The sequence below is a fragment of the Camelina sativa genome, chromosome 13, assembly GCF_030686135.1.
Source record: "Camelina sativa cultivar CO46 ecotype springtype chromosome 13, ASM3068613v1".
In the NCBI taxonomy this organism is placed as follows: Eukaryota; Viridiplantae; Streptophyta; class Magnoliopsida; order Brassicales; family Brassicaceae; genus Camelina; species Camelina sativa.
The window spans coordinates 25633202-25651078 of record NC_141892.1 but is presented as its reverse complement, the minus strand read 5'-3'; the positions used below and the strand labels follow the sequence as shown (position 1 = coordinate 25651078).

The 17877-nt window shown below is 39.5% G+C and overlaps 3 protein-coding genes and 1 pseudogene across 4 annotated transcripts; 1 reads left to right on the top strand and 3 right to left on the bottom strand.

Annotated features, from left to right (window-relative positions):
* Nucleotides 1-793: 793 nt before the first annotated feature.
* Nucleotides 794-2497, top strand: LOC104737607 (uncharacterized). Of its 2 annotated transcripts, none has more exons than XM_010457823.3 (5): nt 794-1541; nt 1636-1683; nt 1778-1838; nt 1930-2040; nt 2120-2497. In XM_010457823.3, the coding sequence occupies exons 1-5, from the start codon at nt 1384-1386 to the stop codon at nt 2351-2353; spliced, it is 612 nt and encodes a 203-aa protein (XP_010456125.1). In that variant the 5' UTR covers nt 794-1383; the 3' UTR covers nt 2354-2497. The 2 variants fall into 2 exon arrangements, with proteins under 2 accessions (XP_010456125.1, XP_010456123.1); XM_010457821.3 differs by having other exon boundaries at nt 820-1541; nt 1633-1683.
* On the bottom strand, nt 2351-7866 carry LOC104738519 (protein translocase subunit SECA1, chloroplastic). Its single transcript, XM_087481346.1, has 20 exons — nt 7308-7866; nt 7149-7221; nt 6847-7053; nt 6656-6758; nt 6381-6561; nt 6063-6281; nt 5787-5900; nt 5599-5712; nt 5174-5341; nt 4779-4954; nt 4523-4589; nt 4291-4437; nt 4112-4207; nt 3961-4029; nt 3758-3859; nt 3430-3681; nt 3268-3335; nt 3057-3174; nt 2728-2967; nt 2351-2632 (listed from the first exon to the last, which is right to left on the bottom strand). Exons 1-20 carry the CDS (start codon nt 7725-7727, stop codon nt 2522-2524), a joined length of 3045 nt encoding a protein of 1014 aa, XP_087337472.1. The 5' UTR covers nt 7728-7866; the 3' UTR covers nt 2351-2521.
* Nucleotides 7867-8114: 248 nt separating this feature from the next.
* Nucleotides 8115-12175, bottom strand: LOC104737606 (protein transport protein SEC23 A). The gene is made up of 6 exons (XM_010457820.3): nt 11936-12175; nt 11005-11593; nt 9000-10820; nt 8777-8893; nt 8564-8635; nt 8115-8473 (listed from the first exon to the last, which is right to left on the bottom strand). Exons 2-6 carry the CDS (start codon nt 11503-11505, stop codon nt 8336-8338), a joined length of 2649 nt encoding a protein of 882 aa, XP_010456122.2. The 5' UTR covers nt 11506-11593; nt 11936-12175; the 3' UTR covers nt 8115-8335.
* A 513-nt stretch (nt 12176-12688) lies between these two features.
* Nucleotides 12689-17326, bottom strand: LOC104738518 (ABC transporter B family member 3-like; annotated as a pseudogene).
* Nucleotides 17327-17877: the final 551 nt, after the last annotated feature.

Genomic DNA, 17877 nt, shown 5'->3' with positions numbered 1-17877 from the left:
AGCTGTGCTTTTTTTTATCCGAAAAAAAAAAAACAAAAGATGGTCAAACTTGTGGATGTAGTAGCAGGCATTCATTGTTTCCGTGTGTGTGATGGAAAATATATCTGTTTACTCATTTATTCATCAATTTCGCAGATCGAAGGCCGCAACATCTCTGTCGCACATTTTGGAGCTAAGCTAGAGATCAGTATAATGAATGTTGATATGGTTTGGTTTCAGGAACCGTTCCAGCAGTATGTGGTGGACACAGAAGCCAATGCAGTGAAGTATGTGGTCATTTTTTGCAAGTTTTATTTATCTTAGTTTATGGGTTTGATTCTGGTGCCAAATTAAACCTTTGAATCATTCTCATGAGATTCAAGATATGATTCATACAGTCACAAGTCACAGAGTTGAGTATAATTATATGGTAACATAGATGTACAATGATGACAACATTACAAACACTACTTGATTCATAATCAAACACAAGCACGTACATAACTAAGAGGGTAACAAATTAGACTCATCTTTGTTCCATGATTTAGGCTTTTATCAAAAACCATCACAAAAGATGCAAAGTAGCAACTCTTTAGTAATTTTTAAATGTCATTTAAATGCTGAAGTTTTCGTTGATAGAGAACTTTTGTTGACTAGGCCTTTATAGACATGCCGTTTTGATCATAAAATTTTTGATGTATCGAAGAATTGAACCCGTCACCTCTATCTTATAATAAGAATAGACTACCAACTGAGCTAATTGCTTTTTTCACTATTGTCTTAAATATAAATAATTATATATTACAACACAGATGTCCAAAAAAAAAAAAAAAAAATCTCAGATCCATCGTCATCTTCTCAATCTTGTTGAGGGAAGAAGATACATCTAGTACAGATCCTAGATATGACGTGTCAATTGTAAGCAGAAACGGTGGTTCATAATTCTTTGTTTTCATGTTCGATTCTATTTTCTCCCTCAGGTTTGTCTTTGATGCTTGGATTGGAAAACTAATCCATGGCCGATTAGGAGACAATGGGGTTCTTTTTTTTCTCTTCTTTTGCTTTAGAGATTTGATTGTTGGCCAAATTGATGGATCCAGTTTTTTTTATTTGTTTCTTCTTCCCTCAACAAGACTAAGTGAGACGATGAATCTACAATTATTTTATTTGGGCATATATTTCCTAACATTATAAGTATGTATGGTTTTAAGATCTTTGTAAAAAAATCTCTTAGCTTACTCGGTTGAGTTTTGTGATGATAACTCAGAGTTCTCAGGTTCGATTTCATAATTTGCAAAAAAATTAAAATCAACGACAACGTTTTAAAAACAACCCTAACTGACGACTTAACCCCAGAATACACATTCGTCTTGGCTAAATACGGAATAGACCTTTTTCTCGTCTATGCGCCTTGTGAACGCCGCCAAAAAAAAGAAAAGTGGGTATTTCTGTCGAACAGTTGGTGTGCATAACCAACCACTAAAACTCTCGATGAGAAGCATCATACCCATAAACCCTGCGAAAAAGATAGAAGCTGATTCAAATCCCGTCAAAGAATCAGAGTACGCTTTCTTATTATTTAGAATCAAATTCAATCTCTCCTTTCTCTCAACTCTGTTGTTTACGAAGTCTCTGAGGAGTTCGTGTTTGTAGTAGTTACTATGAAGGCGAACGTCTTACGCATCTGCTCGGCTTGATTCAGAGGTAAACAACACTCTCTGGAAACCCTAAGACTTAACAATCAGATATATCGGTTCTTTTTGTTTTTGTTAAGATATTTCTTTTGGGTGGACATTAGAGGAATTGAGACTTCGAAGCTTTCGGATGTGAACTCATTGCCTGAGAAGATATGGCTCAAGGTTACTTTACTTACTCTCTTTGCTATAGTTTCTTTCTTTCTTTCTCAATATTCGATTATCAAATACGATGGTGATTGTTGATGTATCTCAGAAACAAATCGCCATTGGGATCAACGAAGTCACTCGTGTTCTCGAGAGGATGGAATCCAACAACACTAGTGACCAACAACAAAACCCGAAACAACCTCCTGTTCAACTTCAGGTACATCAACACTTTTAAACCCACTTCTTAACAATCTCTCTCATTAGTGAAACTTCGAACTGAGTTAGAGAGTTCACAGGTAGTGATTGTAGTAGCAGACTGTAAACCGAGGATGCTAACGAAGCATATACCCAACTTAGCTGCTTCGAGGGGTGTTCCTGTTCTCTATATTAGAGACAACAAACGAGCCTCTCTCAGATTAGGTGAGTTGGTTAAACTCAAGACTACTCTAGCCATTGGTGTTAAGGCCAGAGGAAACGAACTCAACCTAATACTCCAACAGATTCTTCCCAGTGATTCTTTGAGCCTGTAAGAGAAAAGAGTTTCTTTTGATCTTGTTTGTATGCGATCCTCTCTCAGTGTAGTACTAGTATATACAGATAAATGACATTAGACAACCAAATGTAGCGATTGAGCTATTTTTCTAAGGATGAATTCCTCCTCTTTTTCCCAAAAATATTTTTGACTGTTTAAGGCTCTCCTAGGCGCTGGCAATCGAGGATGGCTTCTCACTAACATTATCCACTTGTTTGCTCGGTTTCCCGTTCTGAGACTTCTTCTCTTCGTCCTTCTTTACCCGCACTGGTTGAAACTGCCACAGTTGAACAAAAAAAGATAAAGGATCTTAACTTGAATGAATAAATTATTGTTTGAAGTGAAGTAGAGGTATTTAATTTAATGAAGAACCTGATATATGGAGTATATCACATTTCTTCGTATTTGAGCCATCATCTCCAGGAATAGATTGTATCCTTCGAGCTTATACTCGATGAGTGGATCGCGCTGCGCATATCCTCTAAGCCCCACAGCTTGTTGCACAAATTTGAGTGCTTGTAGGTGTTCTTTCCATAACCGATCAATATTGCTCAAGATTAAGTATCGTTCAGCATCTTTCATTAGGCCTGGTGATTGTTTCTCCACGATTTCCTTTGAATCAAAAACAAGCTTAATCAACCACGCAGCTTCTGGTATCTTATACAAATGTGAAAAGGGCTAAGAAACCATCTATAACTTACTCTTTTCTGCAAGTATGCATCCCGGCCACGGGCACGGAGATAATCTTGCAATTCCTCATAACTTGATCCTTGGCTTTTCAGTAAATCTGGAGTGAGGTCGTTCAACAGGTAACAGTACCTAAGAGATTGGAATTTGGAAGTTTAAGAGCTTAAACAAACAGAAGTGATTTCTCTCTGTGACATATTTTCTCTAAAGAAATGTGATTCTTACTGCTGAACTTTCGCAATGAGCTTTTCAAGATCCCAGCTTTCTTTTGGAGTATCCGGGCCAATATTAGCCTAGTAATGGTAAAAACCAGTTTCAGCTGTCGGTATACAAAGACTTGAGGGAAAAAAGAACTTGTTTTAGCAGCATCAATTTCAAAAAGCTTACCTCGAGAATGTCATCCATTGTCAATTCAGCATACTCGATAATCAGAGGCTCGAGGCTGTCTGAGACAAGGGCGCGTCTTCTCTCTGTGTAAACACGATCTCTTTGGCTATTGAGAACCTCGTCAAATTCAAACAATTGCTTTCTGATGTCAAAGAAGTAATTCTCAACTTTTCTCTGAGCTTCATCTAGAGCTTTAGTAAGCATCTTGGATTCGATCGGTAAGTCTTCCACCCTGAATGCTCTCATCATACCCTAAGAGTTATATGCCAACTATGTTTAGGCGATTATTCTCCAGAAGAAATGAATAAGATGTATATACAAATGTCACCTGAATCCGATCTCCACCAAAAATGCGGAATATGTTATCTTCAAGACTAAGGAAGAACCGGGAACTTCCAGGGTCCCCCTGCCGGCCACTTCGCCCACGCAACTGTATGAGGGATACAAAACATATTCAAGAAGGTTTAAATTCACTGGAAAAGGAACCTGAATCAACCATAAATATCCTCACAACAATTATTCTAAGGTAACCTGATTGTCTATTCGGCGTGATTCATGTCTCTCTGTCCCCACTACGTGGAGTCCACCAGCTTCTACAACCTGCAGCAATTTAGGAGAATTAAAGATCAGCAACAGACACTTGACAGGGATTCACATACTGTTCTGCTGTAACAGAACTAACCTTCTTCCTTTCTTCATCCGTATAGCCCTTGTATTCTTTTGCTATCGCCAGAAATGCATTCCTCAGTTTACCTATGACTTCATCCTGGACAGGACCCTGAGAGGAGGAGGAAATTTCAATGACTCAGATACCTAATTTAACATATCAAGATAGAATCCCAGGATATCTCAGTTGTTCACCTTTTCACAAGAATAAGATAGACGCTCCTCTGCTTCAAGCTCAGTTAACGACTTCTGCCCCCAAGCCTCTACAGCTGATTGTACAGCTTCCTCAGCTAACTTTACTTTCTCATCTGACAATTTGCATGGAAATAACTTCTCATTCACCTGAATAGTAGAGTTTTCTGTCTATTTAGTTCAGTGTAACCATTAGAGTCCATGCTTATCAAAACCAAACTCTATAAAGCCAAACCTTCCACGTCCTCTTGGGAGGGGCCTTCTTCACAGATACGAAAACACCATCAGTAGGCTTTACCACTCTGTAGTAACAGTCAAAGTGTAACAAAACTTCAGGTAAAAAGAAACTATGAACTCCAAGGTTCTTCGTAAAACATACATAACCTTTACCAATTATATCAAGGGTGGATAAAGAATCTATCTTATGTGCACAAAATATTTATTAACGAACTAGAGTTATACTTATATTTAAAAAGGATCATGCATGATACCTGGGCATAAGTATCTCACGAAGCTTTAAACGTGCCATAAACTCTGCGTTTCCACCGAGAATTATGTCTGTCCCACGCCCTGCCATATTTGTGGCAATTGTTACTGCCCCTAAACGGCCACTTTGTGCTACAATTTCAGCTTCCCTCTCCACATTTTCTGGTTTGGCATTGAGGACCTTATTTTACAAAATATATATAACATCATCTGTTAGTTTTCTTATACAGGGTATAGAATTGTTTATATATTTTTAACTGATTTATCTTTACATACAATGGTACACCATTTGTTAAGATTCCAACAAAAAATAGACTAACGGAAGCATAAATTTTTGGATTTAATTCTGCAAAAGATACACGTTGAAGAGTTTTAATTCAAAATTACATGAAAGCCTTACCTCATGAGATATTCCAGCTTCCCGCAACAGTTGAGATACTTCATCACTCTGCTCGACACTGGTGGTACCAACTAGCACAGCCCTACCTGTCTTGTGCATTCTAGATATCTCCACTACTACTGCCCGCCATTTGCCATTGACTGCCTTGAAAACAACATCTGACTCATCCTGCAGTGATTTAACAAGGTACATATAAGACTTGGAAAGAGATAAGCTTTTTTTGAAAAGAATAAATACCAAAATTGGAATCTAGTACAGCAGACAATATCATTCAGAAAGCATGGATGCTTAACATTTTCCCACTTTAAAAGACCTCACAAGAAGGCCTACAAACACACCTTCTAGATCTTCGGATAGAGAGAAATTCCAAAGAACTTAGTCTGAATATAGAGGTGCACGTTCAGAACATAAGATACGAGACAAACCTTCCTTATCATGGGCTTGTTTGTGGGTACAATTGTAACTTTGAGCTTGTATATGCTCTCAAATTCTGCACTCTCTGTTGATGCAGTACCAGTCATCCCGCAAAGTTTTGGAAACTGCAGCATAATTGAAATTATGTATTACAAATGCGAAATGACTATTTAATATGTGGGAAGTAGGCAATTCCAACCTGCAGAAAGAAATTTTGATAACTAATTGATGCCAGAGTGATAGATTCATTTTGAATAGGCAATGCTTCTTTTGCCTCAACTGCTTGATGTAGTCCGTCACTCCAACGCCTTCCCTGAAAGAAACAACTAATTCAGTGGGATCCTACATACAGTTTTTAACCTATGGCTTTTTTGTGGCCTAAGAATATTTCTCAGCCGTAGCCACTGAGATCCCTAAAAATGATAAATAGTGATAATAGTTCTTATTAAGATGAATATTTTATATGAATAAGCACCTGCATCACACGACCAGTAAACTCATCCACGATAAGAACCTCCTTTGCTCGGATGATATAGTTCACATCTCTGAGAAAAAGCTCTTTTGCCTTAATGGCATTAAGAACATATGATGCCCATTGTTCACGGGGGTCATACAAATCTTTCACGTCCAGGATTTCTTCTGCATCCTCATAACCCTGTTCCGTTAATAAAACAGTCTTCTGCTTTTCATCAACCTACACCAAAAAAACTCAGTGAGCAGTTAGAATTTGAAGATGGATGGCCAACTCCACTTAATAATTCATACGACAACAGGAATATCTAAGGATTCTTACAGTGTAATGTATATCCCGCTCAAAGGCTGAAGCAATCTTTGCAGCTTTGTAATACTGGTCACTAGGTTTCTCTGCGGGCCCAGAGATAATGAGAGGAGTCCTTGCTTCATCAACTAGTATGGAATCAACTTCATCAATAACACAATAATTGAAATCCCTCAAGACGAGCTCCTCCACACTCTGTATATTCAGTAAGTTAACTCAGTAATGACACTCAAAGAACATTCATAAAATTCAGAGTGAAAGGAAAAAAAATAAAGCAAGAATTACTTTCCGTGGCAAGATTGTCTCTCAGATAATCGAATCCAAGCTCACTGTTGGTAACATATGTGATGTCACATAAATAGTTTTCCTTTCTTTGCTCAGGTGTCATATTCTCTGTCAAAGTAACAAAACATGTGAAGCATCTATGAAAAACAGGGATAACAACACACACTGCGTAAAGAGATGAGAGAAAGAGACATACGTTGGATTAGACCAACCTTCAATCCAAGGAAACGAGGAACTTGACCAACCCATTCACAATCTCTCCGAGCCAGATAATCATTGACTGTAACAACATGAACACCTTTCCCACTTAATGCATTCAAATAAGCTGGTAAAATGGCAACAAGCGTTTTCCCTTCACCAGTTCTCATTTCTGCTATTTCTCCTTTATGAAGAACCATACCACCTGCAATTAAACCAAAATATAGATTTCTATTTCACTCAATCAACAGTCTTAACAGTGAAACCATAAGATTACATTCCACCAAAAGATTGTGTTACCTATTAATTGCACATCGAAAGGTCTGAGTCCAAGAACTCTCCTTGAAGCTTCTCTCACAACAGCAAATGCTTCCTACAATTCGAAATTTCCACAAGTTGAATCAAAATTTTGGTATCGAAACTAAAATCTGAAAGAAACTAAAGGATTGGAAAAATTACAGGTAAAAGTGAATCCATGGATTCTCCTTTCCGAGCCCGTTGCTTCAACGCATCAGTCCTCCCACGCAACTCAGAATCCGAAAGAGACGAAATCTCAGTCTCCAATCGATTAACGGAGGCGACAGTTGATGCGTACTGTTGCCTAGTCGACTCTCCGTTATCAGAACCCTTGAAAATCCCGCTGAGAAGACCACCTAGTGAAGCATTCACACTCGTGCTCCTCCGCCGAGAGCAGCTACTACATCCAGATACTCCCAAATTCACAGTGTTGCTGAATTTGGTTCCCCAAAACGACGACGAGTTTAGAAGACGGTTCTGACGGAGGATGATTCCATCGGCGATCACGAATTGAGAAGCTGTAGGTGAGAAGATCGAGGGGCGGTGGTTAAGTAACTTAGAGTCGCAAAGTGGAGACACCATCCTCGACGGGGCGAGCCGGTAGAATTGCCGGCGGGAGCGACAGCAGCCTGGCTGTGGAAAACTTTGGCTTTCCGGTTTTCGTGTGTCGTCGAGCGAAGAGCACGAGAGAGAGAGGAATTGAGACGTTAGTGATAAGGTGTCTGTAATTACCTTTATACCCCTGGACCCAACTTCGTGTGGATAACCTCTTGTTTTGCCACGTCATCGAGTTTCGAATAGCAGCTTCCACATTTTTCACACAATATTTTTGTTCTTTTCTACATACGATTTGTTTTTTAATTTCTTTGATAGTTTTTTACTAATCAGTAATAACAAAATAACAGGATTTTATATTCTGTAAGAGTTGAAATTTGAAAACATGACCAAAGGAGAAAAAAATAAAAATAATTACGGTCATCAATCATCACTACTCTTTTTTATTTTGCTGTAATAACAAAAGTATAATTTTGTTCAGAAAACTATAAAGAGAATCCTAAAAAAACAAAAGACTCATTACAGTGTGTGTTACAGTAACAGAGAAACCAAAACAATGTTCGAGAAGAAAAGGAGGAGAAAAAAGAAAAAGAAAAAAAAAGGATCAAGCAGAATAAAAATGTAGACTACTACTACTACCTGGGCTCAGGAGGCACTATTTTCAAACTCCTCATCCATTCGCAGAAACTAGCTTCATCAAACTCTATAAAACTACTCTTTAGCTTCATTCTTTGCTCCGCCGTCAATGTTCTTATCTGTGGAAATCTTGCTTCCTGCACACACAAAAATTGTGTTCAAAAGGGTAAAAACCATTTAATGAACCAAGATCGATCACGTTAAGAACTCGATCTGCGATGTTTTACCTGCTCATAAGGTGGGTCTTTATGTGCTGGTATAAGCCGGCAAACAAAATATCTAGCCTGGGAACTTCCCTCCTGTTATACACAACGACGTACACAATATTAAAGTTTTGTTTCAGTAGATTACCCAGATAGATATCGAAACAATGAGAAAAGAAGGACGAGAAAGCGTGATTCTTTTGAGAAATGCGTATTGGATTCCGAAATGTTAAGGACCTTAAATGCTAGAATGCGCGGTGCTGGAAACCGGAATTCAGTAAGTTCTTCAGCCAACGTTCTGCAAGCTGCTAAGACTGCAGCACTCTTGATCTCATCAGCAGACAGTTCGGCTCCCTAAAAATCAACAAGAAGTAATAATTAATATGATGCAATCCAAAAATCTCTACCGCCAATTGCATGAACATAATAAAAGCACAGAATGAAGGCGAGAGGAACTTACCAACCAAATAAATACATCTGTACCATGGTCAAGAATAACAGCCTTATCTGATTGCATACAGAGATCATACGCTGGTAGTTCCTCGAATGTACCACCTTCTTGGTGCATCAAACAACGTGGCGCAACCATTCGAAGAGACAGATCAAAAGATGCATTTAGAAACAAATTCCGTAGCACAGATCTTTCATCTTCATGGCCAATTATGTTTCCCAATAGAGGACCCCTTCTAAGATGGAAGAGGAGTTCCGGAAGGGATGATAGTTCCTTGGGAAAGCTATATAGCTTTGATTTTGGTACTTGAGATCCAAATTTTAAAGCAATGTCTTTGATTCTTTCGTCTACAATGGCGCGCATATCGACTGCGTCCTTCTGATTTTTCGCTAATAATAGTGTTCTCTTGGAGATGAGAACCGCAGCAGCTTCGTCTACGACACTCTGAAGATATGCTGAGACACTATCAACAGTTGGCAATTTGAACGTAATTACCCGAGAAACATCTGCTTGATAAATATCAGAATAATGGAATGCAAACTGGAAAAAGACGTGATCGCTTTTGATGTCCCTCTTATTCTCCATCGAGAGAGAGAAGCTTTGTGTTTCTTCAACACTTAGCATCTGAATACAGAGAGCCGCATCACTCTTAAACGTCTCATGAGTTTCTGAATGTGCTTCTTCGCCAGGTCCGATCACTTGAGTTATAAGAATATCATCTGAACACCGTACTTCAAGCAGACCATGTGAACCTGCTGCCCTAGTGGCAGCCCTCTGCAAGTCTACACCAAAGGCTTCACCAAAATCATCGTGAAGAACCAAAACACCACCTGAAGTTTTTGCAAGTGGCTGTAGGACAGGAACTCTGAGAGGACAAGTTCCAGCACACAAAATGTCAACAACTGTATTGTGTCTGTGAGCTTCACGCCCCAAATTATCCATCCATTTTATGGCTGTCTTTTCCATATATGGGTAATTTGGATGACTCATTGAATGAGGTACTGATCCAGGACCACATGTAATAGGTCCACCAGCGCAAACAATGATTCTACTGTTACCTCCTGCTCTTCTGACCACTCCCCGAGACATCTCTGCTGATGGCCCTTGAATTATAGCCAAAGCAGCTTCAACAGCAGTTCCAAGGCACCTATCTCTAGATGCTTCAGGAATCTTCAATGTATATGGTCTCAAGGACGAGAATATCTCATGTGCTACCTTTAGTGATGCATGCATCGGTGACAAGTATACACCGGTCCCATAAATCAGCGATTTCATGGACTCTGCAGATGGTGATTTTGCACCAGAAATAACATCGGCTGAAGCTACGGAATCTTCCGAGAAATCATATATCGAAACAGTACGACCATACAGTAGAATTCCAAGCCTGGTGGTTTGTGGAAGTGAGTCTACAAATGCATGCAAAGAGCTCTGCAAGTGCTGAAGGTGTGGTTCATCTAAACACTCATCTATAACAAGGACGACAGGCGCAGATGTCCGAGAATCAGAGGCAGGAACAAACCCAGGTCTCTTGTTTCCAGTCTGAACATAATCAACCAGAGGCAATGAAAGCTCTGGAAAATTTTGCAACTCATTCTTGCTCGAAGCCACATATTCACCTTTACTTCCATTCATGCTCTCGCAGATGACACACTGCCATTGGCCTGAGCCAATTAAAATGGAGCTATAAGGATTTGAATACGCTCCACAGTTCAGACAGCGATGTGGATCACGTTGGATAATCTGAGGACCAGGACTAATCTCCCTCCCCGCAGAAACTATTGCTCCAAAACCCAAGCTAGCAACATTTGCTAGCTTCTTCTGCTTTAAAACCTACATGAAATGGACAGTGATGGTTGCATATAAATAAAATTTTCACATAGCAGGCACTCGAGAGGATTAATAGAAAGGATCACACAGGCTGATGAATAAGACACAATATAGCAAGTGAAACTGGGAGAGTTAATTCTGACACGCACACCAAATGTGAAATGAAAGGATAAGAAAAAAAAAATACCTTATTTGCAGAAAACAAAACATAAGGTGAGTCTGCAGCTATTGGCTCCTCCATTCTAACAACATCTGGAAGATCACGCTGCGATCCAACTGATGAACCGTTTGAGTAAAAAGAAGGTGTAGATACAGGAAGAGAAGAAGCCGTAGCTGAAGAGTACGCCATAGGCCGAGGAGTAGCTGGAGAAGTACGGAAAGGCACAGCAGCTGGTTTAACCGGAGTATTAAAAACAGGAGGACCAGGCGGAGTACTCAAACGAGGAATGGGACTTCCGGTTCTGATACCATTCGCAGGTGACAACAGATTTGGGGATTTCATCGAAGGCGAAGACATCTGATCTGGTCTAAAACTTGGTTGAGGAAACCTAGGAGGTATAGGTGAAGCTACAACTGGAGGAGAATGAGGAACCGGGGTTCTATCTGGCTGTGGTGATGGTCTATTTGGCTCTAAAGGAGTAAGAGTTCCAGGGTAGTTAACCGAGGATCTCTGCGGTAAGTTAGCCATTGAATTCCAAGTTTTCTATAACTTCTTACAAAGCAAGATCCCAAGATTCACAAGCTGAACAGCCTTAAACTGTTTCCAGATCAAGAATCTGCAGAGAATAATTACAACAAACAAATCCTTATTCCTTTAAACTGAAGCTTGTAATTCAAATAACTCAAGCTAAAAAATTCCAAAACACACAAAATTCACAGGACAATTGCGAAGTTATACTAAACCAAAATATACAGTAGCTCGTTTCGTTTCTATCATCGACAAAAATCAAAACCCGCAGAAGTGTATACCAACTGAAATCTACACAAGTAAAAAGCCCAAAGTAGACACTAAGAACTCAAAAAGGCAAAAATCACAAAAATCGAGCAGAGAATTTAGGGCAAGGAAAGGAAACAGAAATCTGAAGAAGAAGACGAAGAAGCATGAACAATTGCGATACCTTCTTAATCTGAGAGATGATTCGAGAAATCAGAAAGAAGAAGCTGCAGCAGATTCGTAGACGAAATTTTGACTCGCATTGAATCGTAGCTTACGATCTCTCTCACCAGTACTCCTCTCCTCCTCTCTCGATTCTTATTTTCTTTCTCTCTTTCGCATTTTCTTTTAACTCGGTGCGTGGCATTTTCGTAAATAATAAACACTTATGCTACATCTATTGGTCTTTCCACTTGCCTCTCTTGCCTTGCTGCCATAATCGTAACATTGTATTGGTTAAAAATTCTACTGCCAGCACACTGAATGACGTGGCATGAAACGTCACCGTATTTTAGATTCTCTTCAAAAGCAGTAAACAAGTAACTTAACGGTTAAATTTTGATAAACGACGCCGTGTTTGTAAACCTTGTGATTTAAGAAATCCTATAAATGTATATTGCTCACATAGCCCATAGGACATAGGACTTGAAGAAAAAAACAAATGATTTTTTCAATTAGAAGCATTGATGTGAAGTTGAACGAGCGAGGCATAAAAACCAGTAAACCACCTTCGATATTGATCAACGTCTCATGCGTCCCTTTCTCTACGATCACACCGTTCTTGACGACGGCTATGACGTCAGCGTTCTTGATCGTCGAAAGCCTGTGAGCCACTACTACGGTTGTCCGGTTCACCATCACCCGGTCAAGTGCGTCTTGGACCATCCGCTCAGATTCCGCGTCCAACGCGCTAGTTGCTTCGTCTAGTAACAGAATCTTAGGTTCTTTCACGATGGCACGACCCACTCTCTTCGACCAAATCAACCGTCTGACTTTTAAGCGCGAGAATTAAAAGAGTACTTTATTTGTGTCAACAGTTGACAATAGGTCTTTTGGTCATGTTTGTTACCTGTCCGGAACGAATGGTGAAACACAGGTCACGAAAGATCTGAATGTCAGGTCTAGTTTGGTAAGCGAAGCTTATGTGACAAAGTTCGATATCTCCCTTTACGTTCTCCAACACCATTCCCGATTCATCTCTCGAATCTATCTTCGATTTCGCATCAATAATTCTGAAAATAGAAGCAGCAGCACCCTTAGCTTTACTCGAATCAGGAGCAAAAGAACTCGCTTGCGATATCCCAATTGCTGTCATCGTTAACGCCAAGAAAACCTGCAGAAGATTATATCGTAAATTATTAGCTCTCTTCTCGTCAAGATTCACATTCACTATAGAGATTTCGAAGAAGAAGAAAAAAACCTGGAAAACATCGTTGAAGTTTGTCTTTCCAGCTTTAACCAATCTAGCACCCGCGTAGAAACAAGTACCGTAGACAGAGTAAAGAATGAAAAAGGAGAGACCAAACCCTAATCCGCTGATTAACCCTTGCTTAATCCCTGATTTAATCGTATCTTCACATCGTTTCTTATACATCTCCATCACTTTCTCCTCTGCACAGAAAGACGCAACGGTTCTTATACTCCCCACCGCGTCGTTCGCTACCTGACTCGCCTCCTCGTACTTTGCCTGCAAACATTTTCTTCCAATACTTAGTTTCTTCTTGAACAAGAAAAAACCCTAAATCCTTGATAACTCATTAAAAAAAAGTAAGGTAAACAGAGAGTATCCAGTTCTCAGAGGACCAACCTTAGCGTTTGCACTGAAGCCTTTCATGGACATAATTTGAACATAACCATTGATTCCAGTTAAAGTAATCATTACTAAGATAATAACCGCCAATTACCAGTTTGCCGTGAAAGCTATGATCAGTCCTGACACTGCGGCTGCAACGTTCTTAACAGATAAAGACAATGAGTCTCCCACAAGAGTCCTAATCAAGGCTGCATCTGCAGAGAGCCTCGCTCCCATTGCACCACTCGAGTTCTCTGGCTCATCGAACCACCCAACCTCCATGTGCACAACTTTCTCAAAACACATTGATCTTATCCTCCGAATCAGTCTCCCTCCAGCGATAGCAAACAAGTAACTATTCGTTGGATACACTATCAAAGAGGCTACACCAAGAAGAAGAAATATCATCGACCAGAATCTTGAATCTCTCTGCATCTCATGAGGTGCTTTGAAGAAAGCTCCAATTACTTTAGCAAAGACGATGCCAAAAATTGGGAATATAGTTCCGCTCACTGCACCTACTAAGGTTCCAAGTATAAGAATGGGAATCTCCGGTTTGTTTAGAGAAGCGATTCGAGTAATCGACACATTCTGTGATAGTTCTTGAGGCATTTTAGTATTCTCTTGGATTGCAAGTAATCCAAGATCAGAAACAGAGTTGTGAGAACCGAAGTTCACTCTTCTACCTCCGGGGAGTTACTGGGCGGGGGTGCTTACCACCGTTCTAGTTCCGAGCTAAGTAACAGAGTCGAGATTGCAATTGCGAAGTGAAAGTAATATATTATTGCCAAGTGAAAGTTTTTTTCGTCCCCCTCCCCCTCTCTCTTCTCTACTATTTATAGCTCTCTTTACATTTATCTCCCAAATCGATCAACTGCGTAAAACGCGTACTACATTTAATACAATTAAGTACTCGAATATTCGAATATCTTGCGACCTCCGAGACACTTTGCCCTGCCGTTATGCTCCTGCTTCGCTTTTCTCCAGTTCGGCTTAATGGGCCAGCTTTATTGCACCTCGGCCCATCCCGTTCATTCTGGACCCAGGTCCATAACCCGAGGTGACGAATTGCGGTACCAACAAGAGTCACCATCATGCCTTCTGCTGTGGTTTTCTAATGGACTGCTCACTAAACTTAATCCATCTAGCAACCCATTAGAAATATCCAATCGATTCGGTTCTTTGTTTATCTCTTGTAACCGTATTAACTGTGAATAAGCCCCTTCATGATCCTTGAGTAATTCCGAATGTGAACCTGTTAAACCAAAAAAAAACAGAGAATTTTTTCGGAGCTGAATCAAACCCTAAAACTGAAATGCTGAAATGTTATATTATATACCTTCTTCCACTATCTTTCCACGGTGAATGACAGCAATCATATCAGCGTTTCTTACCGTACTTAACCGATGTGCGACAATCACAGTAGTACGGTTCATCATTACCCTATCTAAAGCTTCTTGAACTACTCTTTCAGATTCTGCATCGAGAGCACTCGTCGCTTCATCTAACAGCAAGATCCGCGGATCTTTAAGTATAGCCCTAGCGATAGCAATCCTCTGCTTCTGTCCTCCCGAGAGTTGAGTTCCATGTTCCCCTACCAATGTCTCTAAACCCTGAGGCAACTTATCGATGAATTTAGCCGCGTTTGCTAGCTTCGCCGCTGCTTTAATCTCTTCAACCGTTGCACTCTCTTTCCCGTACATGATATTCTCCATTATACAGTACTTGAAGCAAAAAGAACCGGTTCTTGACTAACCAATCCAATCTTTCCCCTAATCCACTTCACCTGAAACTCCTTTAAGTCGACACCATCAATAAGAACTTGTCCAGAACTCGGATCATAAAACCTTTCAATCAAACTGATCACTGTAGATTTCCCACTGCCGCTCTCTCCTACCAAAGCAGCGGTTGTGCCACTCGGAATCGATAGACATAACCCGCCAAAAACCTCTTCTTTAGGCCTTGCAGGGTAGCTAAAACACACATCTCTCAGCTCAATTACGCCTCTAATATCATCTAAAACCTTCCCGTTTAGGTTAAAAGCATCAATCGTCGGCTTTCTTTCTATTGTTTCAAACACCTTATAAGCTGCAGCTTTACCAGCCGCAAATGCGTTAAGACACAGTGTTGTTTGCCCCAAAGACCTATCCAAAGAAAAAGAAAAAAATAACAGTTTTGTTAAACCGTTTTTAACTGTGTCTTGTACTTCAAAGAAATATATGTGTGTTTACTCTCACATGGAACTCGCAACCACAATGACCATTACATTGATCATTGCACCCCCTGAATACCCATTTTTTAGTATCATTTCTCCACCAAACCATATAGCCAAAGCGTAGCTACAAAAGAACACCAAGAACATTACTCAAAGACCTAAACCCGTAACGAAACCTTGCTTAACATTGAACTTATACGCCGAATTTATAGACTCTCTGTAGCTACTCATCGCTTGCTTCTCTCCCGTGAAAGAAGCAACCTGAACAAAGCATGCATACACTTTGTTAGAGTTGCAAAACTTATCAACCCAAGAAATTAAAAAAAAAAAAAAAAAACAGGGGAAAGAAAGCATTTTTACGGTTCGAATAGACCCGAAAGTTTGTTCAACAACAGTTGATGCTTTTGCATAAGCAGCTTGTTCTTGAGAAGCAGCTCTACTAACTATAATCGCCATAGCTGCACCAGCCATAGCAAGAAGTGGAATTGAGGTTAACATAACGAGCGTAAGTAACCATCCTTTCACAAACGCTAAACCAAATCCACCCAAGAATGTTGCAATCAGCTGAACAAACTTCCCAACCTGCCAAAAGTTTCCACTTTTAGAAATTCAACCTATATTACAAATGCTCTGTTTTGCCTGTTTTTGTTTGGTTTACCTTCTCACCCATAGCATCTAGTATAAGAACCGTATCACCAGACATTCGACCAATAACTTCTCCAGTGTTGGTTTCGGCATCGAAGAATGCAATTTCTTGTCTTAGAATCGTTTTCAGATATAAACTCCTTATTCTTGCGGCTTGTCTTTCTCCCGTTATCGTCCAACATGCCACCTCTTTACAAAAAAAACAAAGTAATATATATTCATTCCATTTGAAACATAAAACCAATGCTAAAACCATATTTTATGAGAAATTGAGAGAGTCTATTGCTTACGAAGAAAGGCTGCTACTAATGTCCCAAGTCCAAGGTAGACAAATTTCAAACAAACCTAAATGTAGAAAGAGCCAAACATAATATAAAGTTAACATCCAAAAACAGCTACAAAAGACTGTTTCTTTTTCGGGTTATAATCTAACCTTGGAGATTGATAAGAGAGGAATGTGGGAGAAATAGAGGCACGTGACAGAAGCTAAAGAGAAGAATTTAGAGTATAAATAGAATTAGAGTAGGATTATGAACATCATCCTGCGTGATCAGATTGTGACAGTTTGTTAGAGAGCCTGCGTGCTCTGTTCTTAGGTGATGAGATTGGAGAACTGTAACTCCAAGCTTATCAATTAGGGTTTGAGATTGTATTGTGAATTGAGAAGAGATAACAGAGAAGGGTTCTTACCTTCAATCTTACGAGACTATCTCAACAATGTCTTTGTTGTTCTGGTTTTGACCAATCGAGTCGATGAGATCACCAAAAAAGAAAGTCATTAAAGGAAAACCAAGACTGTTGCCAATAGCTCCGATCGAACCAACGACCATCAACAGCACATCCCAAGAATCTGAGAAGGAAAACAGTTTGTAGAATGGTACGGTCCTTGTCTTTGTCTCGTCTTCCTTTTTCCCCTTCTTCATCTCCTCCTTATTTTGAATGAACTAAAATTTTCGACTAGATTTGCTAAAGAGAAAAATGACCCATCAAGTTATGGGACAGTTGCATTTTGTATACCTTTATTTGGCTTTGAATGCAATATTAGACCATTTATTCAATATTTGAGAAACATAATCACTAAGGGTACTGAAATTACAGTTGACTCCCTTATGACCAAACAAAAAAACAGAAGCCAAAATGACAGATGTAACCCGGAGGAAGTATGCAAATTAACGTCAACTAGAAGACATAGCAATATGTCTACTCCTTAATTATAGTTTAAATTTTAATTAAAAAAATTATAAAAAATAATTTAATAAACCTATGGACTAAATAATAACCACATAGACTTTCTGCATTGAAATAAAATAAATTTACATATAAACGAGTCAAATTAATGGAGGAAAAGCTGATGTTAAAATTATTTGATTTAGGGTTTGATTAAGTAGACTTCTCTATAGACTATTGGAAGTTGACTTTGTTATGCCATCAACTATTAATTCCTAGGCGTTCGGTCAGAACCAAGAGAACCGAA

What these genes read in the sequence shown, in the direction of transcription:
- LOC104737606 (XM_010457820.3), bottom strand. Translation starts at nt 11,505, where the DNA reads ATGGCTAACTTACCGCAGAGATCCTCGGTTAACTACCCTGGAACTCTT. An exon ending in TTTTGTTTTCTGCAAATAAG is followed by an intron (nt 10,821 to 11,004) that starts GTATTTTTTTTT and finishes CATTTCATGTAG; the next exon opens with GTTTTAAAGCAGAAGAAGCT. An exon ending in AAGACCCACCTTATGAGCAG is followed by an intron (nt 8,474 to 8,563) that starts GTAAAACATCGC and finishes TTGTGTGTGCAG; the next exon opens with GAAGCAAGATTTCCACAGAT.
- LOC104737607 (XM_010457821.3), top strand. Translation starts at nt 1,384, where the DNA reads ATGCGCCTTGTGAACGCCGCCAAAAAAAAGAAAAGTGGGTATTTCTGT. An exon ending in CTGCTCGGCTTGATTCAGAG is followed by an intron (nt 1,684 to 1,777) that starts GTAAACAACACT and finishes GGTGGACATTAG; the next exon opens with AGGAATTGAGACTTCGAAGC. An exon ending in CTGAGAAGATATGGCTCAAG is followed by an intron (nt 1,839 to 1,929) that starts GTTACTTTACTT and finishes GATGTATCTCAG; the next exon opens with AAACAAATCGCCATTGGGAT.
- LOC104738519 (XM_087481346.1), bottom strand. Translation starts at nt 7,727, where the DNA reads ATGGTGTCTCCACTTTGCGACTCTAAGTTACTTAACCACCGCCCCTCG. An exon ending in ACAAGCCCATGATAAGGAAG is followed by an intron (nt 5,342 to 5,598) that starts GTTTGTCTCGTA and finishes AAATCACTGCAG; the next exon opens with GATGAGTCAGATGTTGTTTT. An exon ending in TGATATACTCCATATATCAG is followed by an intron (nt 2,633 to 2,727) that starts GTTCTTCATTAA and finishes CAACTGTGGCAG; the next exon opens with TTTCAACCAGTGCGGGTAAA.